General features: G+C 46.0%; 1 protein-coding gene across 1 annotated transcript in view; it reads left to right on the top strand.

Moving 5' to 3' along the window:
- MARCHF3 (membrane associated ring-CH-type finger 3) overlaps window positions 1-16,396 on the top strand; it is a 156,476-nt gene extending 140,080 nt beyond the window's left edge. Inside the window, exons 4-5 of the mRNA XM_055548666.1 lie at window positions 9,159-9,368; window positions 15,818-16,396. Of these exons, the coding sequence (XP_055404641.1) occupies window positions 9,159-9,368; window positions 15,818-15,976 (369 nt within the window). The 3' untranslated portion in view covers window positions 15,977-16,396. The remainder of the gene's footprint in view (window positions 1-9,158; window positions 9,369-15,817) is intronic.
- Window positions 16,397-27,188: the final 10,792 nt, after the last annotated feature.

Consider the following 27,188-nt stretch of genomic DNA (forward strand, 5'->3'; position numbering starts at 1 on the left):
TGATCCAGCGGATGTTGGCAATTTGATCTCTGGTTCCTCTGCCTTTTCTAAAACCAGCTTGAACATCAGGAAGTTCACGGTTCACGTATTGCTGAAGCCTGGCTTGGAGAATTTTGAGCATTACTTTACTAGCATGTGAGATGAGTGCAATTGTGTGGTAGTTTGAGCATTCTTTGACATTGTCTTTCTTTGGGATTGGAATGAAAACTGACCATTTCCAGTCCTGTGGCCACTGCTGAGTTTTCCAAATTTGCTGACATATTGAGTGCAGCACTTTCACAGCATCATCATTTAGGATTTGAAATAGCTCAGCTGGAATGCCATCACCTCCACTCGCTTTGTTCGTAGTGACACTTCCTAATGCCCACCTGACTTCACATTCCAGGATGTCCGGCTCTAGGTGAGTGTGAGTGATCACACCTTCATGATTACCTGGGTCGTGAAGATCTTTTTTATACAGTTCTTCTGTGTATTCTTGCCACCTCTTCTAATATCTTCTGCTTCTGTTAGGTTCATACCATTTCTATCCTTTATTGAGCCCAGCTTTACATGAAATGTTCCATTGGTATCTCTAATTTTCTTGAAGAGATGTCTAGTCTTTCTCATTTTATTGTTTTCCTGTATTTCTTTGCACTGATCGCTGAGGGAGGCTTTCTTATCTCTCCTTGCTATTGTTTGGAACTCTGCATTCAAATGGGTATATCCTTCTTTTTCTTCTTTGCCTTTCACCTCTGTTCTTTTCACAGCTATTTGTAAGGCCTCCTCAGACAGCCATTTTGCTTTTTTACATTTCTTTTTCTTGGGGATGGTCTTGCTCCCTGTCTCCTGTACAATGTCACGAACCTCCATCCATAGTTCATCAAGCACTCTGTCTCTCAGATCTAGTCCCTTAAATCTATTTCTCACTTCCAGAGTATACTCATAAGGGATTTGATTTAGGTCATACCTGAGTGGTCTAGTGGTTTTCCCCACTTTCTTCAATTTAAGTCTGAATTTGGCAATAAGGAGTTCATGGTCTGAGTCACAGTCAGCTCTCGGTCTTGTTTTTGCTGACTGTATAGCGCTTCTCCATCTTTGGCTGCAAAGAATATAATCAATCTGATTTTGGTGTTGACCATCTGGTGATGTCTATGTGTAGAGTCTTCTCTTGTGTTGTTGCAAGAGGGTGTTTGCTATGACCAGTGCGTTCCCTTGGCAAAACTCTATTAGCCTTTGCCCTGTTCATTTCGTACTCCAAGGCCAAATTTGCCTGTTACTCCAGGTGTTTCTTGACTTCCTACTTTTGCATTCCAGTCCCCTATAATGAAAAGGACATCATTTTTGGTTCTTAGTTCTAAAAGGTCTTGTAGGTTTTCATAGAACCGTTCAACTTCAGCTTTTTCAGCATTACTGGTCAGGGCATAGACTTGGAGTACCGTGATATTGAATGGTTTGCCTTGGAAATGAACAGAGATCATTCTGTTGTTTTTGAGATTGCATCCAAGTACTGCGTTTTGGACTCTTTTGTTGATGACGTCCATGCTAAATCAAGTGTTCAGCTTTGGGGATTTCCCCAGTGGTCTAGAGAGTTTGAGTTGTCTATTAGTCATGTAAGTGGAGCTGTGGAGTGGCCTGCTGGATATACACATCTGGAGCTTTGGAGAGAGGCCAAGGCTGGAGATTGGCATTTAGCGTCATGAACAAATCATCTGTGAAGTTTTCGTTTGAGGTGCGTTGCTTGCAGCCGGGGTTGATGGACATTTGAAGCGAGCATCTCCTTAGCTTCCCCAGAGTCAGAATCTCCTTCTGAGCAGCTTCAACTGTCCTGGAAATTCACTGACAGACTGCAAAGTTCAGGGATTTAAAACACTGGTGGGAGTTTGTTTGGTTTTGTTTTCTGCTATGTTTCAAGTTAACTGAAATGTGTGATTTTTGAGTTTCATCTTCAGTTCTAAATCACGCAGAGGACCTGTCACATGTCTTCTGATCTTTGCACTGCCCCTTTCCCATCGCAGCTCTCTGGGCAAGCCAGACAGCTCAGTGCAGGCTGTGTTGTGTTGGGCTTCAAGAAGTCTCATTCCAAGAAAGGCAAGCACTTGGTGAATAACTCTACCAAGTGTCAGATTAACAGGAGACACTCAGGCCAAGTGAGTAAACATTCTGAGATCAGGCCTTCTTTTTTCTGTTTTTCTACCCTATAAATTTGTTATGGTTCTATCGGTTATTATCCCTCCTATCAGTTTCTTTCATTCTCATGATGGTTTCTCATTAAGGAGATTCATGGGGAAGGTTGTAATCGATCGGAGCTATTAGCCACCAGAGTGTAATCTGGTTCCAGTACAAACTGACCTGCAAAATGTCCTGTCCACCTTGGGGATTAAAGCCGATTAACTCAGAGTCTGGGAGGCGGAATCTAATGTCCTGTAGCACCGCACCCCCTCACTCCTCCCTAGCAGTAAGGGATTTAACAAATTGCCACTGTTATTAGAACTGAACCCACAGTTAACCCACCTTGCAAATAGCCACTAGTGCCTGGCTCAGCTTGATATCCATTTACAGCCAGCGAATGACACTGCGTCCCTGGCAGTGCAATGCTGCTTCGATTCCCTCTGCTGTCTCGGGCCCTGCACTGCTCATTACCTGGAGGTTTCTGTTTTGTTTCATTTGGTTGGTTGTTTGGTTGACTTTTGTACCTGTTTCCAAGAGTAGATTAATCTCATCATTTGGAAACAAGCCAATGATTGGAATGAGAGCCCCACAAAAAAAAAAAAAAAAAAGCCAGCTCACTGCTAGGGCTTTCAACAGTACAATCTCTCTGCTTTATGATTTTGATGGAATCAGAGAACAAAAGCCAGGAAGGTGCCCCTGGCTGCCCACATATCCCCTGGCAGCCATGTAGGTGGGCCTGCCAAGGCAAAAGAGGCCACTACGAATGAGCATTCTCCATCACTGACCTCCGCTCTTAAAAATACAACTAACCACCAAGTACAAGCTGAGGACTAAGGTCAAACTAAAGACTCTAAGAATGATATTTTAGGGAATTTCCTGGCTGTCCAGTGGTTTCACTCCAAGCTTTCACTGCAAGAGCCCCAGGTGCAATCTCTGGTTGGGGAACGAAGATCCCACAAGCTGCCCAGACACCCCTCAAAGAAAAAAAAAAAGATTATTTAGCTACAAAAACTATCCACAAGCAGCAGGATAAATTAATTGGTATTTCACTCCAGGGGAACCATGGAGAAGGAAATGGCAACCCACCCCAATATTCTTGCCTAGAAAATCCCATGGAAGAGGAGCCTGGTGGGCCACAGTCCACAAGGTCACGAAGAGTCAGACATGACTGAGCACACCAGGGGAACCATGATAAGTAAATATTCCTTTTTGCAGTAATAAAACCAGTTAAGGTGCAGACCTCCTCCTCTTCTCCCCTTTATCCACCCACCCTTCCTACACCCCAACCTTTTTTTTTTGGAGAATAAAGATACAATAGGAGTACAATCTTTGGAGCTAGACTACATAGATCAAGACAAGGTCAAACTTCTATAACTTATTTAACTTCTGCATGCCTCAGTTTCCCTATTAATATAAAATACTAATGTTAATAATGGTACCTCTTTCAAAGGTTATTAAAGAGTGGATAAATTACTCCATGTAGCAGATATGATAGTGCTTGGCATATTGTAAGATCTGAGTTAACATGTAAACATAAGTTACTGTCATTCATTCAGCCTCTGAATGCTGAATGTGCTATAAAATGCCAGTGATTTAAAGGTAAGGACCACCTCAAGTCAGTGGGAAGACTGGACATACAAACTAACCTGCCGTTCTGCCTCTGTCTGCTCTTTACTGAATGTATGGGACACAAAGATGCTACTACAGAACAGGGATAATACTTTATGTTAAATAAGTATAACTGGTAAGAGAGAGGCAGAAGACATATAAAAAACAAGAAACACAATTGAACAATAGTTGAGATCAATCTTTTGCCTATTATGAATTAAGCTAAAATGCATGATAATGTAGCTGAGATTAAACACACAGAATATTATTGTGTGGTAAAAGAATTAACAAAGAACAGAACAGCAGCCTAAGCAAATTTTATGAAGTTACCATGATAACATCCTGGCCAGCCAACCCTTCAGTTATGTGATGTACCAAGAAAACAGCAGGACTTACCATATCCCACCTAGCCGAAAGTCTGCAAAACATCTAGTGTGTACATGTGTAGGTGTATACACATACACACACACTCACTCATGCACACATGCAAATATCACTTGATGCAGAAAGAAAACATAAATATGGAAAGCAAGGATCAGACCAGTGAGTCTGGTTTCAACCTCAACACTTGCTATCTATCGTTAGGTACATTGCTAAATTCTGTTCCCCAGGGTTTGTATCTGTAAAATGGGGATAATGTTAGGAATCTGCCCCACAGGGTTATTGTGAAGACTCAATTAACTATTGCACAAAAAACTCCAAATGTCCAGCACTGGCTTGCCCCAGCCTTGGCTCAGTAATAGTTTATTTTATTGCTATAGTTTGCTGTGTTCTAAACACCTGCCTTGCCTGACTTCCTCCTGTCTCTTGATCTCTCTCCCTCCACCCCCGCTTTCCTCTCTCTCTCTCTCTGGATGTTTTGTACATAACTGCACAGGTAATCCATGTTGATTTTAGAAAAACATGAATATACATACAAAAAGGAAAAAAGTTAAAGACCATTCTGATTCCACTACCAAGAACAGCAACCGTTTTGCTAGGATCCTTCTGGTCTTTGTCTATGTAAATTCACTACATCTGTGTAAGTATAAATGCTCATGTGCATGTAGATGTATCACTGCATATATAGGGTCATACTGTAATTCTGTCTAGTAGGATTCTTTTCTTGTTCAGCAATATATCATGTCAGTAAATACAAAATACACGTTATCACTTCAGATTACTCCATAGAAGTCTGTTTTAAGAAAATTCCATATTGTATTTAGACAATCCCCTATTGCTGGAACTGGAGGCAAAATCACATTCTCTCTGTTACAAACTCTGTTTAAATATCCTGTATCAACTTTTTGGACACATTGGCAGAGGGTCTTACCATGGCACAAGGCGAATTTTTCCTCAACAACAGATATTGCTAGTGGTCTTATTCACGGGCCTGCATTTGTGAGAGATAAACTGTACTTAGGATTCTGAAGAAGTCACAGATTTTAACATAACAGTACCTATTTGAAGAACTTCATACTAGGCTTCCCTGGCGGTCTAGTGGTTAAGAACCTGCCCACCAAAGAAGGGGTCATGGGTTCAATTCCTGGTCTGGGAAGATCCCACATGCCTCGGAGCTACTAAGCCCGTGCACCACAACTACTGAGCCCGCGTGCTGCAACTCCTGACGCCTGCGTGCCTGGAGCTTGCAGTCCCCAACAAGAGAAGCCCCCACAATGAGAAGCCTGCGCACCACAACTAGAGACTAGCCCCCGCTTCCCGAAACTAGAGAAAGCCCGAGTGCAGCAGCCAAGACTCAGCAGAGCCAAGAATCAGTTAAGTAGTTAATTTTAAAAAAAGAACTTCATACCTAAATATGACCCAAACAACACAAAGAGTAAAGTGAGAAAAAAAAAAAAAAATATATATATATATATAGTGTTAATAATATGCAGAATCCAGGCCCTTGTGGTCATAGACATAAAAAATGACCCGGAAATTTTTTAGGAATACAGAAGGTCAAACAACAATTAGAAAATAGGAAACTGGGAACAAACAATAGTAATTTCTAGTTTGCCTCTGCAATTTATTGTGCATCAGGCAGAGTTGTGCAGTGATCCATAATCACCTCCTTGCATACCTGAGTCATTTCAGTGAGCAGTGTCAAGGGCCACATAAAGTGCTGCTGCTGCTGCTAAGTCACTTCAGTCATGTCCGACTCTGTGCAACCCCAGAGACGGCAGCCCACCAGGCTCTCCCGTCCCTGGGATTCTCCAGGCAAGAACACTGGAGTGGGTTGCCATTTCCTTCTCCAATGCGTGAAAGTGAAAACAAGAAAAGAAAAGTGAAAGTGAAGCTGCTCAGTCGTGCCGACTCTTAGCGACCCATGGACTGCAGCCTATCAGGCTTTCTCCGTCCATGGGATTTTCCAGGCAAGAGGACTGGAGTGGGTTGCCATTGCCTTCTCCTACATAAAGTGCTAAGTTAGGTTTAATAAAACATGTTCAGAATTCCCAAGGAACAGAAACTGGGGAGGTGCAGGGGGGTCTTAGCCAATGAAGTAAGCTTGTCTGCGCACCTGTTGCAAATTTATTGAGAACCTACTATGTTCCAGCAAGTGGGGGCACAGAGCAAAACAGGCCAGCTTCCCAGATCTACTTCCTGGGAAAATCTGGGGGAGTCAGGTTGCTGCTAGGTCAGCACTAGCGTTTAAGAATCTGGATTTCTGAATGCCTTGCCACTTCGGTTTTTAAATATTTCACTGGCAGGACATCTGAACAAGAGTGGAGAGACCCTGATCCCCTCTCAGTATCACCCGGAGCAGTCATTCTCCCTTGCTGAGCCTCTGTAAAGTAGGGATAACAGTATCTCGTTGCTACTCTCCACTTCACAGAAATATTGCCAGTATTTAGACAAGGAAACATTAATTACTAAGAGCTCTTTGAATTTCTTTGAAGCTGCTGAGATGTCTGAGGTAGCACGACAACACGTAGTGAGGTTAATACTGTTTGCACCTGATCGTTTGGTATTTGTGTTAAATTTTTATAACACTGTGTTTATATTCACAGACAAGCCAACTCCCCATTATCTATGTTTTAATATTTATCCAGGTGCACTTTTGAACTGAGGTGACTTCTTTCAGCATCTCAGCCATTTTTAAAGTGGAATGTCAGGGACTTCCTTGGTGGTCCAGTGCCTAAGACTCTGCACTCCCAATGCAAGGGGCCAGGGTTTGACCCCTGGTCAGGGAACTTGATCCCCCATGCCACAACCAAAGGTTGTGTGTGCCACAACTAAGACCTGGCACAGCCAAATAAGTTTAATTAATTAATTTAAAAAGTGGGTTGTCACTGGAAAGGGGTAATTTAGGCATTTGGGGTCCTTTACTATTTGCCTCAGGCAAACATTCAAGGGAAGTCTGCTCCTTCGTTGAACAGCAAACTGCCTTCTGTCCCTCTGAGCTTCCACCTCTTGGGCTCACTCTTGAGGCTTCTGCTGGCCAATACACAGCTCTTTCCTGGTTCCCTCGCCTTCTTTGCAGCTCCTGTGTCTTCTGGGTCTGCCCGTGAATACAGCCTTCCCTCTCTCCAGTCGCCCCTGTCTTTGTCCCTTCCCTCCTACCAATGGTTTTGAAGGCACCACTGTGCTGGCCCCTTGGGGTAACTTCTCAGCGGCCCACAGCACTGCTGGCCCCTGAGACGAGGTGGAAGCCAGCCAGCATCTCTCCCATCTCACCTGACTCCTTCTCTGGACTCCTTGGCCCCTGAGACGAGGTGGAAGCCAACCAGCCAGCATCTCTCCCATCTCACCTGACTCCTTCTCTGGACTCCTTGGCCCCTGAGACGAGGTGGAAGCCAGCCAGCCAGCATCTCTCCCATCTCACCTGACTCCTTCTCTGGACTCCTTGGCCTCTGTCATTGCTAGATGGGGTAGTGAGATGAGAAATTACTTGGGCATGTTTCCATGCTAATCTGAAGGAAAGCAACCTGGCCTCCTTACCAATATGCACTGACATCGATACATAAGCATGACTTTTCCTAGATGGATTATGGAAAACATCTCAGCAGACATTCAGCAATTCCCCAAGTGGGAGGACAGCCTTGTTCCCATCCTGCAGGAATGCTCATCTCTAGTCTTTCAACAAGCTGATGTTTTCCCCACCCTTTTTGGAATTGGTTCAGTCAAGATGGCAGCACAATTAAGAAGTCAGAAAGTGAAAGTGAAGTCGCTCAGTCGTGTCTGACTCTTTGCGAAGCCCATGGACTGTAGCCTACCAGGCTCCTTCATCCATGGGATTTTCCAAGCAAGAGTACTGGAGTGGGTTGCCATTTCCTTCTCCAGGGGATCTTCCCAACCCAAGGTTCAAACCCAGGTCTCCCACATTGTAGGCAGACTGTCTGAGCCACCAGGGTAGTCTAAGATGTCAGAGACAGTCCTAAGTAGGAGATCCAGGCTCCTAAATTATACAGGAAGGGGCATTATGAGTTCATGGAGTAGAGGTGAGTCTCCTTCCCCAAGACCACCCTCAGTGACTGACTAGGACTCACAAGACCCAGAAAAGCTCTTATACTCATGGTTACAATGAATGACAACAGAGGGATACCAATTAAAATCAACAGAGGCAGAAGGTGCCAGGGCAAAGTCCAAGAGGAACTAGGCACAAGCTCCCAGATGTCCGTTCCCAGCAATATCACACAGATGTCCCTAATTTTTATAGCAATAGTTTATAACAACATGTGCAAGGCACTGTCAACCATGGATGCTCACCCAAACCTTGGTGTCCAGGGCGTTTATTAGGGTCAGTCACATAAGATATGCAACACCCGCGTGAAAGACCTCAGCTACTCAGACTCCAGCCCCTGGAGCAAAAATAGGTGTTCAACATAAATCACACCATTGGCATAAACTATCTGCTTTCCCTGGCACCATGTGGCCCAAGGCCTCAGGCATACAAAAACACTCTTATCAGGCACATTATTACAAGGACTTAGAGCTCTTTTCTTAGGATCCAATCTTAAAAAAAAAACAGGTCTTAGAAATGTGCAGGATTTGAGCAATGTGGGTGCAGCGTGGGCATGCTAAGTTAACCCTTTCCTGCACACATTCCCAGAGTCAAGACACAGGAAAGCTCTGGCACACTACAGCTCTTCCTGCACCTCGATTACCTTTCAAAGATAACATTCTCTCTGCCTTCCCCATAGGGTCATTGTGATTCATAATAATAATAATCATTGAACTCTTTTCAAAACCAGCAGGACATCTACAGCAAGGATGCTTTTACTGTCATTACTATTATCCTCATCACTACTATTGATGGGACAGGGCTGGGAACGAGCCCTTACTGCTTCCATGTAATCTCAGAACAGGTCAGAGGTGCCTTTTCCAGATGCTGAAGACAAACACAACCTCAGAGTAGCATGCCTCCACCCCTCCCTGGTGTTTAACCTTGTCCCTGCTTTTCTCTGTCTCCCTTCCCCTGGCAGTGGCTCAGAAACCCAGGTCCCCAGCACGAGAAGCGGACTCTGTTTGGAGACATGGTGTGCTTCCTGTTCATCACCCCGCTGGCCACCATCTCGGGCTGGCTCTGCCTGCGGGGCGCTGTGGACCACCTGCACTTTAGCAGTCGGCTCGAAGCCGTCGGACTGATTGCACTCACTGTTGCACTCTTCACTATTTACCTCTTTTGGACACTAGTAAGTATGGCCCGGAGCCCGGGGATTGCGGCCGGTGGGTGCTGGCAGCAGCCGGCTGGCATGGCTTTCCTTCTTGTCTGTAGCTCATCTCACCTGCCTGGAAGCACAAGAGCGTTAAGTGCTGGTGATAGTGATTCGGGGGGTGTGTGTGTGTGTACATGTATGTGCATTGCTGGGAAGGGCAGATGAAGCAACCAAAAAGCCCCAGCTTCTGAGAGTTCATCAGTCAAAGGCATACATCCTGGGCATTCCTCCCCTCTCACAGCCAGGCATTCCTCTGTGAGCAGGCCTGGCATCTTCTTTCTCTTGTTCACGCTCCTCACTTTTGCCAGGCTCGTGGTATATGATGTACATGATGAATGACGTGCTTGGCCACTGTTGCTCTTGCTGCCCGCACAGATCATGAATCCTCCTGCTGGTTATTTTCTCCTATCGTCCTGACAAGGCCTAAAGTCTTTGTTGGACGAGGAGATGCACTTCGCCTGCTGATTATTCTGGGTTGGGACATTGATTCTGCTGCCCATAAAACCACTAATTCATCTAGCTGAGAAGCTACCACTAAAGAAAAACCATTTCCCAATAAGTGTTCCTGCTGGATAGAAGGAAAAAAATTTTAACCCTCTCTGGTTTTTTATTGTTTTAATTAACCTCGTGATTGCTTGGGTACCAGTTGGCAGCACCCACAAAGAGGGGGCACCATTTGCTCTCTCTTGACGCTTCCCTGTGAGACCTGCAGGGAAGAATGTCATAGTCCTCTAGATGGATTTCAGAAACCGGGCCCCCCTGCTTCCCGGCATGTGCCTGCTCATCTCTAATCTGAGCACGCTCCGTTGTTATTCAATATGTATTTCCTGTCTAGGCTGTCCCATTCCCATCTCTGCAGCACAGTGTCAGCATGTGAAGCTTACGGTGCTCACACCTGCTCCCTAACCCTATATCCCAAGCCCTGTGCCACCAGCTACCATCCCTACCACGCTGACCACAACCCCCTGCTCACTGCCCTTCCCTCTTGTCCAGCTCTGTGCCTCCTCTCAGGTGAGAGTTTCAGGTGCTAAGTGGGGGATGCATTTCAGTCTCAGTAAAAGGGGCATGACTTGACCCTGGGTACATAGGGAATATTTCGATGCTTGGAACTTTATGGGAGTCTTCTGGTTAAGGGAAGCATTCATTTTCCCAGCCTAATAAAGCCCTCAACCAAAACTTTGTCTCCTCTAAACATCTACGCTTCTAAACTGTGTCTTGATTCACTGTGAATCAAGCAATCAGGCTGACTCAGAAGCTGCAAGGACAGTGTTGTGGGAAGAGGATTAGAAATAAGAAACTAAATTGTCTGTCCACGACTGTCTAAGTCTTGCACCACCTTGGAAAAGTCATTTCCCCTCTCCGAGCCTCGATGCTCTCATCTGTAAAGTGGGGATGAGAGTCATACCCATCCAACCAGCTTTTCCTGGCCTTAGGGGATTGATGTGAAAGCGTATGTGGGAGAGCACTTTGGAAAACAATTAAGTGTAAGTTTTACCACGTTTGGAAGTTTGCTAGTCTCTCATTTTTATTGTATAAGTTCCTACGATGAAGGTTGAATGAAGATGTAGTCTTAAATGCTGGACATTCAAATTAAGTTAAGGCCTTTTTGAAAATCTCCTTTGTAAAGCATACACTTACCTAACGGGAAGGAAAAAAAAGAGGAGGGAGTGGGCAAAAAGAAGGAAAGAAGGAAAGAGATTACCCAGAGAAAAATGGATGTTATCCTGTTTCATATCTCATCTCAGGTGACAGGAAGGTTTGGGTGGGAAAGGTCCCTGGAGTGGCTCTTTCAGGAGACGGATGACATACTTCACTCCAGAAATGCTGCCAAGAAGTAGCGCTGCATGGTAAAAAAAAAAAAAAAAAAAAAAAAAGCACATGCCTTCAGAATCCAAAGGCTCTGTGTTTAAACCCAAGATTTAGCATCCGAATAGCTGTGTAACTTCAAACAGGGTCCCTAACCTCTCTGATCATCCCTCTCCTTATGCACAGACTTGAGGAAACGACTGCTGACCCCTGGGTCAACTGTTGTGAGGATGAGGTGGGATAACTTCGGGAACATCCATCGGGGCACTCAGCAGAGGCATGGGCTCTCTTCCCCCAGCTGCTGTGCTCCCCCATCTCACACTCTCCCTCCCTCCTCTATAAAACGAAGAGCAACTGGAGGGACATACAGGCGTTTCTCCCCTTTCATGTGAAAAACTCACAGCGGCCACAGCTCAGCGATAGGTTACTGAATCTAGACTAACTCCTTCCCAGATAAATGCTGTACTGAGCGGGCCTGGCAAGAGCCTTAATTCAGAAGCTGACAGCACTTGGAAACTGCCCTGCAGCAGAAACCCATCGTAAACAAGCTGTCAAACTTAAGGAGAATATGCTGTGAAAATGTCTTAGATAAACAAACACGGTGTCAGTCCCAGCCCGGCTCTCCCCGGAGGAACCTTCCCAGAAGGGCCTCGCCGGCGCTGTCAGAGGGACCCGCACCCACGCTGCTCGCCCGAAGGTGCGTTTGGAGCTCAGCGCCCCCACCGGGCCAGGCTTGACAGACTCAGGGAGTTCTGCCTTCTGGAATCCACTGCTCTGACACACAGGTGTCTGGCACCCAGGAGGCCAAGACCTCGGTCACCTCCACCCTGACAGCTGGAGGGAAGAGGTGCCCCAGAAACATCACTGTGCATGCCACAAACCATTTGAAGTCTGTGGACAGACACAAGTAGCTGAGCACTGAGTCCACGTGAAGAGTTCAAAAAGTGTCCACAGAGGATCTGCATTAGCCCAGTGTAGCCGTGCCCACGTGCAGTGACCACCGCCCCCTCCCAGGAGGTCCCGCCATCTACTGAGTCTCGGTGGCAACTGATTAAATCACCAGACGAAAGGAATGAATGATCCAGCCCTTCTGGCTGACTCCCAGTCCCGTGGGTCAATCATTTAAATTCTCTTTACAGAGGGGAAAGCTTGAATAGAATGCTGTCCTGGCTAGGCTCCTGATAGGTTCAGACACACCCTGAGGGTGTCCGGCAAGACCCGGTGTGGCTGACTCAGTCCCTCACCGCCGTCTTGTCTTCCACAGGACCATCACAGATCAGAGGTCAGGCCCCATTCTGGGAAGACAACTTCCACAGCCCTAGCCTCATCCATATGCTTCAGTCACACCATGAACTCCAAAGAGAAAGGGCAGAATCAAAATTCCTAATGAGATTTCCCAAATCATGCCATGACTTTACAGCAAACGTTTGGCCTCAGCCAGTCACCCGCCTTGTAAGTCGAGTCTAACTCTTTTGTGACCTTGTGGACTGTAGCCCACCAGGCTCTTCTGTCCATAGGATTTCCCAGGCAAGAATACTGGAGCAGGTTGCCATTTTCTTCTCCAGGGGATCTTCTCAACCCAGGGATCAAACCCACGTCTCCTGCATTGGCAGGCTAATTCTTTACCGCTGAGTCACCAGGGAAGCCTCTCGGGGAGAGGTGATGCTAATACGTGCCAGCCCTCTGTGTGCCGTGCACATGACTGCAAATCTGCACAGACCTTGCCCGTGACCGGAGGTTAATAAATAGCCTTTGGATGAAAAAATGAAGACACTTCAAGAAATCCATCCCATAAAGAGTAGTTTTTAGAATAGTGGCCCTGTGCTCTTTCTTCCTCCTTTTTCTTTAAAACCTCAGAAATTTGATAAATATATAAATGAAGTTCCCAGTGTTACTACTGCCATAGCTTCTTTTTTCCTTTATTTTTTTCCTCACTGCCTCTTTGTTTCTCTAAATCAAACCTGTCTTATTCTTCTTCTGTTCCACTGAGGGGAGGAAGTGTCTTGGTGCGCTTAGAGACCAGAGCCAGGACGACCCAGGGCAACTGCAGACCCATGATCCCTGCGCTCTGCACCTACCTTCATTATCTCTGACGCAGCGTCATCTTCACATGATGCTTCCTTATTGATTGAATTCGCCTGCAGACCGTGGTGGTGAACAGCAATTAAGATAGATGAATGCGTAGTAAGGTCTCATTTGTTTGTCTGAATAAGTGGGTCTTATTTTTGTACTTCCCAGCCAAGGAACTGAGAAAGACTGCTAAGACATGGACTCCCTAGTTCCTTGAAGCAGTTCTTCTCAGGCTTGAATGTACATGCGAATCACCTGGGGATCTTGTTAAAATGCAGGCTCTGATTCCCCATGTCTGGGTGGAGCCCACAATTGTTATATTCTAACAAGCTCCCAGGTGGTGCATCCTTCATGGCCACACTGAGAGCAAGGCTTTAGAGGAAATAGCCCAACCTCTCTTTTTCTTTTTTTCCCCCACCTTCCTGTATCTAAGAAGGAGTGTTGCAAAATTATCTTCTTTTCAGATTTAACCCCCCAGAAATAACAGGCCAAGAACACTAACATGTGGCAATGGCAGCGTGCTTTTTATGCATTATCTCTGATATCATTATTCACATTTTACAAACGAGGTATCCCACTGCCTGCCCCCTACTGCGCGCAGCTGCCGCTGTGCCCGCGCTTACTGAGCATGCACAGTTCATTACCATCCCGACGGAGGGGCTAGATTTCAAATCCAGCTTTCCTGTAGTATTTCCAGATTCCAGATTTCTTGTACTGCCCCAGCTCTTCTTTAGTACGTGTCTGTTCCCTACCCCTTCCCTGCCCTTTGCCCTGATCAGCATGTTTTCCAGCCTGCCTCTTACATTCATGAGTCGCACCAGGCAGCGGCAGGACAGAACAGATATAAGAGAATCAAGCTTAAAAACAGAAAAAGGAAAAAAAAAAAACCTCTGATCCACTCTGGCATGTTCAGAGCTTTTTGGAGAAAAGCACATCTGTGTGAGTTTAAAAGCTTATACTTTCATACTGAAATCTCTCTGGCATTCTGTCTGTGGTATCTGCTTTCTACCCTAAGAAATTTGAGTGAGTGGTCTTGGATTTCATGATCCTTCCATGAAGACAGGCCCTTTTTGATCAACAGCCTGCATTCTCTTCCAGAAACACTGAGCTCAAACTGTAGGGTCAGTCTACTTTGGCCAACAGGGACCCTGTACTAGGGTCAGCATGACTCACCTACCACAGGTGGTTAAACAGTCTGTACCTTGAATAATTTGTCATCCTGAGGTCATGGGCACCTTCTTCCCCAGCACTTACCTAGACATCTGCTGCTGCTGCTGCTAAGTCACTTCAGTCGTGTCCGACTCTGTGCAACCCCATAGATGGCAGCCTACCAGGCTCCTCCATCCATGGGATTTTCCAGGCAAGAGTACTGGAGCAGGTTGCCATTGCCTTCTCCTACCTAGACATCTAGATATACTCAAACTAGAACCTATACTTCCACTTTTAAAGGCAGTTTATACATCTTCAGAAGAATCGATTCTTTGAATTTCCTGGGAAAATTGATAAAACGCTTTTCTCCAGTCTTCTCCAAAGCAAGCCACAGAAGCAAGCAAGCATCTCGTTCGAGTATATTTACACAAGCAGCAAGCACTTTGCGGGTACAGTTATGTCACAGCTGATGATGAGTCTACTGCTCATGCTGTCGTGCATTGTGTAAGAGAGGCCTAAGTCTAAAAGCAGTGTTGCAGTTAGAAGGTACAGAATATTTATTCACTCATCCATTCACTCAGTGAACTTAACTGAGCAACCCTCTAAGCACCAGGCACTGTGACAGGTGCAGAGCATGCCAAGATAAATACAACAAAAGCCCCTGCCCTCAACAAGATGCTTCTAGCACAGGGAGAGGGAGAAACAAGGGCATTGGTGCACAGGGCACTGATGCCATGCTGAGGCGCTAGCTCAGGAAGAGCTCATCAGGGGAGCTGGTGCCCATGCTGAAGCTTCTGCACTGGAAGCCATGGAGCTGGGGGCAGTGGGGATCGCTCACAGGGGCTGCCAAGTACAGTGGTGCAGGTTGTCCATGTCTCAGTACGAAGGGTGCCCTTCTTGTCATACTGTGAATGGGGTCCTTTGAGTTGTGCAGCATCCAACCTACAGAAGGGTGTGCGAAGCCCTTGCATCCCTCTCATTTAATAGAGAGAAACTCGATGACCAAAAGAGCACACTGCCTAGTCCCACAGCTGCGTGAAGACTGGCGCTGAACCCGCTCTGCTCACAACCCCCAGCCAGCTTTCTTCTCCTGTGGGGTCCAAACCACTACTCTGAAAATAAGTCCAGGCTCAGGAGGAACATCATTTCCTATTATTACTATGATTTGACCCAGGATGAAGAGGCATGAGGGGAGCCCTGCCCCTGTGTTCAGGGCACGAGTGCTCTTTGGTTGAACCTCAGACTCAGCACGCATCTACCTGCTAGAGCAGTTTTGCCCCAGGCTCTTGCCCAGCTGTACTGATGTTTGGAACTGTTTTAAATGGCACATAGGTTGTTTGAATTGATAAGCAGCTTCCGTTACCTGAAGCCTTCTCTTGTTTTTCCTCTCCCAACCCCAGGTGTCATTTAGGTACCACTGTCGATTGTACAACGAATGGCGTCGGACCAATCAGAGGGTGATTCTCCTCATTCCAAAGTCTGTCAACATCCCTTCCAACCAGCAGTCCCTGCTGGGCCTCCACTCTGCCAAGAGGAACTCAAAGGAGACAATTGTTTGATGTTTGTGTGTTTGGTTGGTTGGTTGATTTGTTGTTTGGGGTTTGGAAGTTTCTGCACTGGGGCCATGCACTGAGCCACTCCCAAACCCTTCCTCAAGCCTGTGGGTCGAAGAACATCCAGAGCCATGTAATCACATCGCCCTGACCAACGGACTCCGCCCGAAGAAAGAGAATGAATGCTCTTTGACTTCAAATCATGGATGCTGCAATCATATGATATTTGCTAAGCTGCCAAACATGTTTATTTAGCAGATATGGAATTTTCTGAACACCTCTTTCACATGTGAGGAAGGTTGTCCTGCTAAGGATGCAATTAAATTCTTCCTTTTTTATTACTGTTTCAAATATAAATATATATATATATTAAACTTAGATGATAATCAAAATTGAAAAGCTAACATTAAAACTGGTTCCCTGGTTTGGATGGGTTTTGTTTGGGTTCATTGGTTTTTTTCCCAGTTTTTACTGTAGATTCTTTGGGGTAATTTGATAGCTTGAGTGGTCTCTTCCATCTCTTCCAAGTCCCTTACTCAAGGGGACAGCATAACTGCAGGACAAGTCATATTTGAAGGATGTTTTGTACTAAAATCCATTTAATTATTCAGTTTTTAAAGGAAAAAAAAAGGCGTGACAACTCTCCCCACAGTGAACTATTTAAACTTCATTAAGGAGAAAAACAATTTATGGTGAGAAGCACGCTCCTTTCAACTTGTTTGGTACTGACAGCTGATAGAAGCTATTTTCTAATAATAAATACCCAGTGTGTGAGAGACAAACCCCACTGATGGCTATACTATTTTTTTTAAATCATAAAACCTGTGAGGCTTCCCAAAGTAGATATGAAAAAGGAAAGATAAAAAGAAGGGAAAGCAAAAAGGTTGGTGTTCTTACTCCCGTTTCACTTAGTGCAGGTCTGAATTCTGCATTCACAATGAATTGGAGGATCATTAGACATTTCTAGGAACTCTGGACCTGTTTTGCATATCAATTAGCACTCCCATTGCTCTGCTGAATTTCTAACTTGACAGGTAGATATAGTAAAAAAAAAAAAGCCTGTCCGAGCAGTCTTAAGACCCCTTTGTCTGATTTCCAAAAAAGAGCCCCGTGCAGTGCCTTCCCCCACCCATGAGCCAATTCTGTCACAGGCTGAAATAGGCTTCCTCTAAGGACTCCCTCTCAATGTAAAAGGTCTAGACTTGCCCTGCATTTGGGTGTCCACTGAAGCCAGGGAGCAGACGTGCGTCTGGGGAAAGGCACTTGCTCACAGTGGCACTCAGGCTCACATCCGCCCACTTACCCACGTGCCCTGAAGAGAAGGTGGAGCCCAGCCTTGGGGGAAGGCTTAAAATATGGATTTCTAGAACATGACCCACATTGTGACTATCACTTCAGCGTCTGCCTTGTGCTCCTCCAGGAAGTGCAAAAGAACTGGCAGTGAGGAGGGTAACAATTTTGTCTGCAGACTGATCAAGCCATGCAGGTGTCGCCTTTGTCTGCCAAGCCCTCCGTTCACAGACCGCTCCCTGTGCTGTCTGGGGAGGGAAACAGCTGTACTGCTTTCCGCTGCAAGACTCAGATGTGCTTTATGGCTTGTGATAATAGATTTCCTCCCCACCACGCTTCACTTCGACACTTCAATTCCAGTAATATACGTCTCAGCCCTTCTGTTTACTCAGCCCTGCTCACCCCCTTGGGCTGTCATGAGCTGCACCGCCATCAGCCGTTTCTTAATTGACCTTTTTAAAATGCTGGACACCACTGGCTGCACGCAGCTGTCACACATTAAATTTCCAGAGCCAAGAGTCCAACTTGGTAGCTTGCAAACTGCATCCCTGTACCATCGTTGATAAACGACGTCCACCCAGCCTGGGTCCCCGAGCTGTGAGGTGAACCAGTGACACCTCTCAACTGAGTGGCACAAACACTCCTGAGGGGAACTTGTCCTTTCTGTGTTTTCCATGAATTACGGGAGAAGCAGCAGATTCCCAGGATTGTTTCCTGTTGAGGTTGACTGCAGAAAATTCCTGCTGTCTTGGTTCATGAGATACAATGAAGCCAAATAGCAAAGGCAGGCAGGTTGCGGCATCTTGCTGGGGCTTCCGGACCCGGGAAGGTTGGCAAGGTGGTACTGTGCCTGGGCCACGCCCCTTCCCTATATAGGCATCTCCACCCGGGAAATTAAATAGAGTTCATGCGTCGGGAGTGGGCTGCACGTTGGGTGGTGGCCAGGACACCTTACCAGCTGAGAGAAGCATCAGTGCCTCCCTACCCAGCCTCCGCCTGTGTGAGGCTGATCTCCCTCAGCACCACGGCCCGTCTGGGATTCTGAAAGTTCTTGGAAGACACTTCATCCCCTCTTGGCCCTTTAACCCTGAGGTCGTTCAAGGCAGGAGAGTCCAGGGAACTGCAGCCATAAGCACAAGACACCAGCCAAGAGGACAGAGGCAGTGGGAGCTCTGGTCCAGGCTCTGCATCTGTCACCAAGCCACACTGCATCTTCTAAAGCTGAGTGTACTCCTGACCAGCATGAAGGCGCTGTCTGGGTTACCAGTGGCCCTGCCAGCCTTGTATTACACTCTCTCCCTCTCTGCTTCTTTCTTTTTGAAACAGGAAAAGGCACAGGTGGGGCAGGTAAAGGATCCTGCTGGCTCACTGCTTCCCTCCTCTGACCTCTTACACAGTCCTCTCTCGGTGCCCCTTGCTGTGTCCTCTCCTTGAGAATCTTAGAGAAAAATGTGTGTCACAGCAGCGGTGCCAGAGGGGAAAGGAACAGCAGAACAAGCCCAGGGCACTCTCGCCGTCCCCAGGTGTCGTCACCAGCGTGCTGCTGCTGCTTCTCCTCTGGGGAAGGACAGGAACACAGAGCGTGCACCAGAATCCTCCAGCTCCTCAGAGCACTGAGCAGGAGCTCAGATGAGCTGTAAAACCCAATTAAAGAGACATAAGTAGCTTGACTTAGAAGTTGCCTGTAAATGTACAGGTCTCCCTCCCTGGACCCCCAGTGCCGCGGTGGCCACTTGCACGCAGCTGGGCTAGTAACTCATCTGAGGATGCTGAAAAGCCAAAGAAGAATATGGAAGTGAATGGGCAGCCCTGCTACCTGCACTGGGGCCCCAGCCAGCTGGAGACTCCCTCCCCTTGGATTTCTCTTAGCCCCGCCTGGGTCTGCCTAGCCCCAAAGCTCCATGCAGCTCACAGAAAGGCCTGGCGTGCACGAAACCTCTGTCTTCTTCCTGTCCTCCCAGGAAGAGTCCCCAGGCTGGAAGACCCTAAGGAGGAAGGGAAGTGAACAGGCACATGTTCCCTCTCCCCTTTCATGCCGTGTCTTCCCAGAACCTCCCAGCAGACCAGCCATAGGGTGGGCAGAGCTCAGGCTGAAACAGATTTACAGGTTATGATTCTGAAGCTTTAAGTGGGATGGGAAGTGGGCCAACGGGTGGGGACAGGGTCCAGAATTATTTTAGGTTGAGATGTTGGGACCAGGACAAACCTGGCTGAACACCATCCCTCCCAGCCAAGCACATGCAGGATCTCGCAGGCTGCCGGCCAGAGGCTTCATGCCACGAAGGCTGCAGTCATGAGAAATCAGCTCTAGATAATGATAACCTGGGAAATTGCAGACCCTGTCCAAAATGTGTCATTTCTATTATGTCCCACGATCTACCTTTTCTGACTTTACGAAAGTCTTTTTGTCAAGGAGCTGGCTTTGGGCCTCTCTGCCTTTCCCTCACTATTGAGCTGCCCTGGGGTGAGCCTGACTCTTTGCTTCTCAGTGGGACAGAGCGGGAGAGGACCAGCTATGAGTCTGTCACCCTGGGTTTGCAGTGTACCAGCGGTGGGTTGTGGGCAAGGGCTCCCCCCTATGGAGGCCTCAGTTTCTGCATCTATAAAATGGGGATAACACCTACGTCAGACAGTCCTTACAGGATTTTGAAGGTGCCCAGTAGGCAGCTCATGAATGAACATCAGCATCCTTCCCTCACCTTCTATTCGCTGTTGCTAATGCCTGGCTGATTGCCTGGGTTTTAACAACTTTGATCAATGATTTGAAGAACCATGAAGAGTCTTAAATCCTTCTCAAAAAGACGAGGGATTTAAAAAAAAAAAAAATGACGAGGGATTAATTTTAAATAATCAACACATATGTATCCAGCACACTGTGCTGGGAGCACAAAGAACTGTGAGAGATCCTCCTGGAGGCTGAAACGACTGACTTGATTGAGATCTCTGAATCACACGTGGATTTCAATTATCTTGGCACTTCCTGATACTGGAGCCTATGGCTAATTAAGAATTCATCACAGATGAAAAATGTGCCAGTTCTGGATCTCGCGCTACAGAGGAAAACAAATATAGTCCATCAGTTGTCTGTGTTCCCAGAAATGAGGGACTCGTGAGTCACTGAGCTCATATATCTAGTGCCTTCTCAGAGGTTCTGAATTCCATGCACAAAGACAGCAGAAGGAGATGGCTCAGGAAGTTTTACTTCCTTTTGAAAAATCATTTTTTTTCTTTTTTGGATACACTTTGCACCTACTGGGCCATAGTTACCCATCAAGGAAATGAATAGATGGACCTATAAGAGGTTTTATTTTATCTCATTTGTGGGCGCCAGGTACAAAGAATTGAGTTATTCATATATTTTAGTCCATGACATAGTTTCTGTCACCGTGTGCCAATATAGGCCCCTATTCTATTTCACTCCACAAATGTGTACAGTGTCAAGCACTTCCCACAAGCCACGCACTGCTCAGCACTTTGAAGATTACCTCCTTTAATCCTCACAACGATCTTACCCATTGTTACCTAACAAACCACCCTCTAATTTAGTGATCTCAACCTCATGAGTTTTGTACTATGGGTCATCTTATTTACATTTTAGAAGTCCTTTCTCTTTCTAAAATCACAAAGATAGTCTCCCACATTTTCTTCCTTTATCTTTATGGTTTTACGGATCGCCTTTAGGTGTTCCATTGATCTAGAGTTCCTCTGTGTTTGACATAAGGATCCAACTTTATCTCCCTAAGGCAGGTGGTTTGCCATTACCATCTTCTAAACAGTCTCCCTTTCTTCATTCACCTGTGGTGTCCCCTGGATGGTGCATCCTCTTCCATATAAACATTATCTGGTTTTGCATACTCAGTTTACGACTTTAACCCTTTTGTCTGTTCCCTTGTTACTTCATTGTTTTTCTTACTAATGGCTTCATAATGTGCCTCATTATCTAGCGGAAATCGCAGTTCCTCCCCAGTCCCCCACCAACCGCACTCTATTTTTCAAAACTGACTTAGTTACTTGGGAACAGGCTTTTTATTCTTGTGTACACGTTTTAGAATAATTTTGTTAAGTCATTTTAAAAGTCTTGATGGACTTGTGATCGGAATTGTAGTGAATTTACACAACAATTTCATGAAAATTACAATCTTTACAAATCTTTACAGTTTTTAGCCAATCTCATATGATAATCGTAACATAACACCATTTATTCAGCCATTCTTTCCATCCTGAAAATAGAGTTCTAAATGTCAGTAATTCTTGTGCCTCCTTTGTTAAACTTCTAAATAGTTTACAGTTGTGTTGCTATGGTTCAATAAGTGATGTCTGATTTTCTATTCCAATTTCTCACTGGTTAGTGCTGGTGTAAAGGAACGCTTGTTATCCTCTCACTTGCACCTTTGCTGACTTCTGCATTCGTTCTCAGTTTGTGGATCTCCTTCCAAGCCAGCTCTCTCCTGTCCTAGTGGGCGGCCAGCCCCTTCCTGGAGCCCTGGATTGCTGCAGGGGACAGGGCACAGGAAGAACGCCCACAACCTTGGCCCTGGTACCCCAGCCCCACCCAGCCATTTTACCTCCACTTCATGTACTGGGTATCTGGGCTAGCTCTCACCTCACTGCTGAAGTCTTGGGTCCTTTTTTATTCTAAAATCCTGAGTAACCTCATCTGGTTTCCTGGCTCTTGGGGGCCTGGGTTTACAAAAGGTGATGAAGTGCTTGGCAGGAAAAGATCTGTGCCTTGTGGGCCACTCCTGTATGAAAAACGAATGACCGCCCACTCCCCCTCCCCACTCCATCCCCTCCTGGCTCACAGCAAGAAGGTATCTGTGACTTTTAACCCAGCTGCAAATAAGTAATACTTAGGAGACATATGAACTGCATTTTATTCTCAGATAAAGCTTAAAGCCTGTTGATGTTAAGATTTTTTTAAAGTCAATCTGAAGATTTGTAGGAGAAAATGCATAGGAGTGACCGGGAGGCCAACTGTGCAGAACACCCCTCACAGACCTATTAGTACATGGAGGCCCTTCGAGGCCAGGAGGTAGTGAGCAAGCCTATGATGGTGGGTGGCCCCACAACGGGTGAGAGGCACCACTTCCATCGTACAGCAACTAGAACTGTTTTCCTGCCCCTTAAACAGGAAGCTCAGACTGGCTTTAGAGAAATTAGCAAATAACTTTTCTAACATATAAATATACTCTTCTACAGACCTTGAAAATGTCACTGGCTTTTCTCTATCATTTACCTTTCTTCTTACTGTCCCTGCTGAGTAAATGCAGGGCCAACTACATCTGATGCCTCCAGCTTAGCAGCTGAGGGTACCAGGCAGTTTGGTGACATCCACGGGACACTGGCTCAGAGCTTACCCTCTGCAAGACCTCTCAGCAGCAAGGGGCTACCGGCACCCTGGCCCCAGACCACAGAGAAAGATGAAGAGAGAGTCTCTGGGCAGTGATCTAAGATTCTGTTGTCTGGTACCAGTGGATCTCTTCTACAGTCTATGAGGGCACAGGATCCAGGCTTCATGGACATCTTACCACAAACTTAGCAATCCTGAGTTAGGAGGTCTGTGTGTGCAACAACCTGTCCAAGGGCACGTACGCACCACTCTGGAAGGGGTGGGGCAGCCTGGCTGGTCTTACAGAACAATAGCTGCTCTGCCCTCAGCAGTCTTTAAAGCACAGAGGACTGGAGAATCCACAGCCTGACCATCTCCTCTCAGAAGCCTGTGCTCACGGAAGGGTTAGAAAAGATTGAATGCTTGTGGGTATATCTAATTCATCCCAGGAGGAGGGCTGGGAATCATAATCAGGCAGGGTCTGCAAAATCATACTCCATTTGAGGGAGCTCGGGTGGGGTTTATTTTGTTTAATGAACCTAGTGGAAAATGCAGTGGCTGTTGGTCACGCCGCTGCACACCCCTTGGGTCTCCTCTGTGTACAGAGATCTCTTACAAGCTCATTGTTATTTATGCAAAGCCTTCAAAAACTGGGCATAACTGGTTGTGGTTTCTACATACTGTTTTCCTACTAAGACAAATCAGGTCTTCTCAGAGAAATGTCTGAATCTAGGTCAGAGACAGGGAAAGTGTAAGATGAATATGGAGCACCTTGTCATACAAGAAAGCAAGGGGGGCACTCCTGTGGTCATGTCCAGAGGACAGAGGACAAAACCCAAACAGGCTGCCACCAGCCTAAGATGAAACAGTATGAGCAGCACAGAGAATAAGATTGCACTGAATTGTTACACATCATCTATGTTAAAAGTCACAAGTTTATAATGATGCTAAAAAAAAAAAAAAAAAAAAAAAACCAGCTCACTGGCCACCTTTGGAGAGTGCTAAAGAACTGAACCATTATTCCGATAATGGCTTTTTTAAAAAATGCCTTGTGTGCTCTGTACCTTGGGGTATAATTGATGAAGGAAAGTTCTTTAGAGAAGACTTGCACCTTAAAAATGTAGAAATAATGACAGAATCTAAATGAAATTATCGATGTGCCTAATGATCATTAGCAGGTGCTAAAACCATTAGCTGATGGGGCACTTTATGAGAGAAGTCAGACCCTCATCACCCAAACTTACAGATGGATCTTTACATCATGAGAAGGAGAAAATCTGATGCCGGGTACCTCCCGATGTGACGAGGTAGGAACTGGGAAATATTCCTGCAAAAGACTGAACCTGTGGCGGATTCATTTTGATATTTGGCAAAACTAATACAATTATGTAAAATTTAAAAATAAAATAAAATTAAAAAAAAAAAAAAAAGACTGAACCTGCATGTGATCAAGCACTGCTGGCTATTAGTTTACAGCAGTGAGTGGGATCAATAGTTCATTAAACGACACTGACATTTAACAGCAAAGAGCACCATCACTATTGACACTTTCAGGTGGATAATTCATTTAGACTTGAAAAGCTGATATCAACAAACACAAGATGTGGACCTTGTTTGGATCCTGATTCAGACAACCCCCAAATTTTTTAAATTATGAGACTATCAGGGAACTTTGAACAGTGGATATTTGATCGTATTAAGGAATCGTTTTAGGTATGGTTACAGAATGATGGTTATGTTTATAAATATAAGCATAAGCCCTTGTCTCTGGGTTGGCCAAAAAGTTCATTCGAGTTTTTCCACACTACGTTCTGAAGGATTTATGAAGAAGTTGTGCAATATCTGAGATTCCACGGGATAGCAGAGCAGAGTGCACGCCTATGAAAGACACAAGACTGACCAGAAGCAGATTATTACTGAAACTGAGTACACGGGGTTCATCATACTATTCTCTCCACTTCTATACAGGTTTAAACTTTTCCATTGTAAAAAAATTATTTAAAAAAAGAAACAAAAAGTAGGGCACAGCTGCCTGACACAAACTCTCTAATAGGCCTCCCCACTCTGCCAGGAACAGGGAGCTGAGGGAGAGGGCTGAAGCCAGTGCCGTAGAAGGGAGAGGCTTCGCAAGAACACAGAAACCAAGGAGGGGCCGGAATCAGAGGCTGTAGGGTCAAGCCTGGTCATTTTTCTTAGCGCTGTTACACAAGGCAAGATCAACTGCTTTGTGGTTTGATCTATCCCCACCCGGGACAAGGAGGATGTGCCTAGTGGGTCCCAGGGTATAACAGAGACTTGCCACCCAAAGGGCAAAATGAGGAGAAAGCTTTGTCACTCAAACCCTCTTTGGATCCAAAATGAGTTAACAATACCTAGACCAAGAATCAAAAACGGGGTTCTTCTCCTAGAGAAAAACTAACTTAACAATTTAAAAGTGATTGTGAACCAGAAAATACACACTCCCATAGACACATACATGCCATGCACAGGTACACATTAAAAAACCCCATCATAAAGAGAAAGACAAATAGCCTATGATATCGCTTCTTTGTGGGATCTAACAACAACAACAACAAAATTATTCAAATGAACTTATTTACAAAACAGAAATAGGCATAGATGTAGAAAACAAACTTACGGTTACCAAGGGGGAAGGCAGGGGATAAATTGGGAGATTGGGACTGACATATACACACGACTACATACACAATAGGTAACTAACAAGGGCCTACTTTTTAGCACAAGGAATTCTACTCAATAATCTGCAATGACCTATATGGGGAAAGAACCTAAAAAAGAGTGGATATATGTGTCAACTGAATCACTTTGCTGTACACCTGAAACTAACATAACATTGCAAATCAGCTATACTCCAAATAAATAAACACACACCCTGGAGAAATCCTTCATGGTCCAGCAGTTAAAACTCCAGTTGCCATCGCAGAGGGCACGGGTTCGATCCCTGGTCAGGGAAGTGAGATCCCACACGCCTTGAAGCACAACAAAAAATAAATTAATAAATAAAACCAGAATTCCTTAAAAAAAAAAAACAAACTCTGTCACACACACACAGCATTAAGAGAATCCTGGGACAGGCCAACTCTTTTTGGTGTCAGTATCAGAGTGTCTCAGGGTGACATCGTCTGAAACGCCTCCTCCTTCTTCCCCACCCACACTCCTGAGTTCAACACCACTCAGGAAAGAAGTACCTGGAACAGGGTGATCAGAGGAGGAAAAAGAATGAGCCAGCAGGTATGAGAAGCAAAAGTGGATCCTGCAAAGAAGACATGGGAAGAAGTGGCCGTAAGCCCTGCCCAGGTCAGGGGGTGAGAGGAGGGAAGGACACTTCCCTACCCACAACTTCCCGGCAGCTCTTCCATAATAGCCTTCAGATGGGGACAGTTGCCGTATAAGTCAGTTAATGGGGAGTAGACAAGCTCACAGAGAAGGCAATGGCACCCCACTCCAGTACTCTTGCCTGGAAAATCCCATGGACGGAGGAGCCTGGTGGGCTGCAGTCCATGGGGTCGCTAAGAGTTGGACACGACTGAGCGACTTCACTTTCACTTTTCACTTTCACGCATTGGAGAAGGAAATGGCAACCCACTCCAGTGTTCCTGTCTGGAGAATCCCAGGGACGCGGGAGCCTGGTAGGCTGCCGTCTATGGGGGTCACACAGAGTTGGACACAACTGAACTCTCTCCCTGGAATTGGAAAATCCTCCTCAAACAACAACCTTCCAGAATCCTGTTGGTTTCCTCACTTCCCCCTGAGACAGAAGGCATGAGCCATTCACTTGTTCCCCACTTAAAACAATCCAGAGTCATTCACAGGTCAGCTCATACATTCTTAGTCTGTTGATAATAAAACACTGAAAAAAAAAAGTTGCTAAATAGCACGGCACCCTGTGATACACCATCACAGGGATAAGCTCATTACTGTAACTTAGCATTCATGAGCCAAGGATGACGACAGCACCCCAACTGCCTTCCTCTATTTCATAATTCAGTGTTTCCCAACCTTCATCATGCAGTTTGGGAAAGAGTTGCCAAATACCCATAGTTACTCCTTCCAGCAAACTAGGCAGGCAGGCAGGGGCTCAGTCCCCCTGGTTTGTCCCGTGCAGCTTTAGCATCCCAGGGAGGCTCTGCCTGGCGATGCTGCCGTCCCCTCTCCCAGCTGAAGGCTGGAATTATTTATTTAAATGAAAATTTGAAATCAACCTAGAGCCACCAGATTGAAGACAAGAGGAATCCTGCCATCTCAGTTCCCTGCATCAAACACAGACAAGTCAGTGCATTCACGTGCAGACAGCTCAGCTTCGGCTGTGTGCAGGCCCCACGCTCGGAGAGCACTCGGAGAAGGGTGGCCAACTGGCAGCAGCAAAAAGGCTTCCTCATCGATGGGGTCTCAGTGGAGAACTGGGGAGTGATTGCCAAACACGCTCCAGAAATCCTCTCCATTTCCCATTTGAGCCCTGAGCACAGAGGCACCTTGACATTTTTGACAGTCTGTGACAGGCTGGCCACGTTGGCACCTTTGCCCCTGTTGTTTAAAACCAGAGTTCACAAGTGCCTCCTTCCTGCCTCCTCTTACGGG

This window comes from Bubalus kerabau, chromosome 1 (genome assembly GCF_029407905.1).
Source record: "Bubalus kerabau isolate K-KA32 ecotype Philippines breed swamp buffalo chromosome 1, PCC_UOA_SB_1v2, whole genome shotgun sequence".
Lineage (NCBI taxonomy): Eukaryota > Metazoa > Chordata > Mammalia > Artiodactyla > Bovidae > Bubalus > Bubalus kerabau.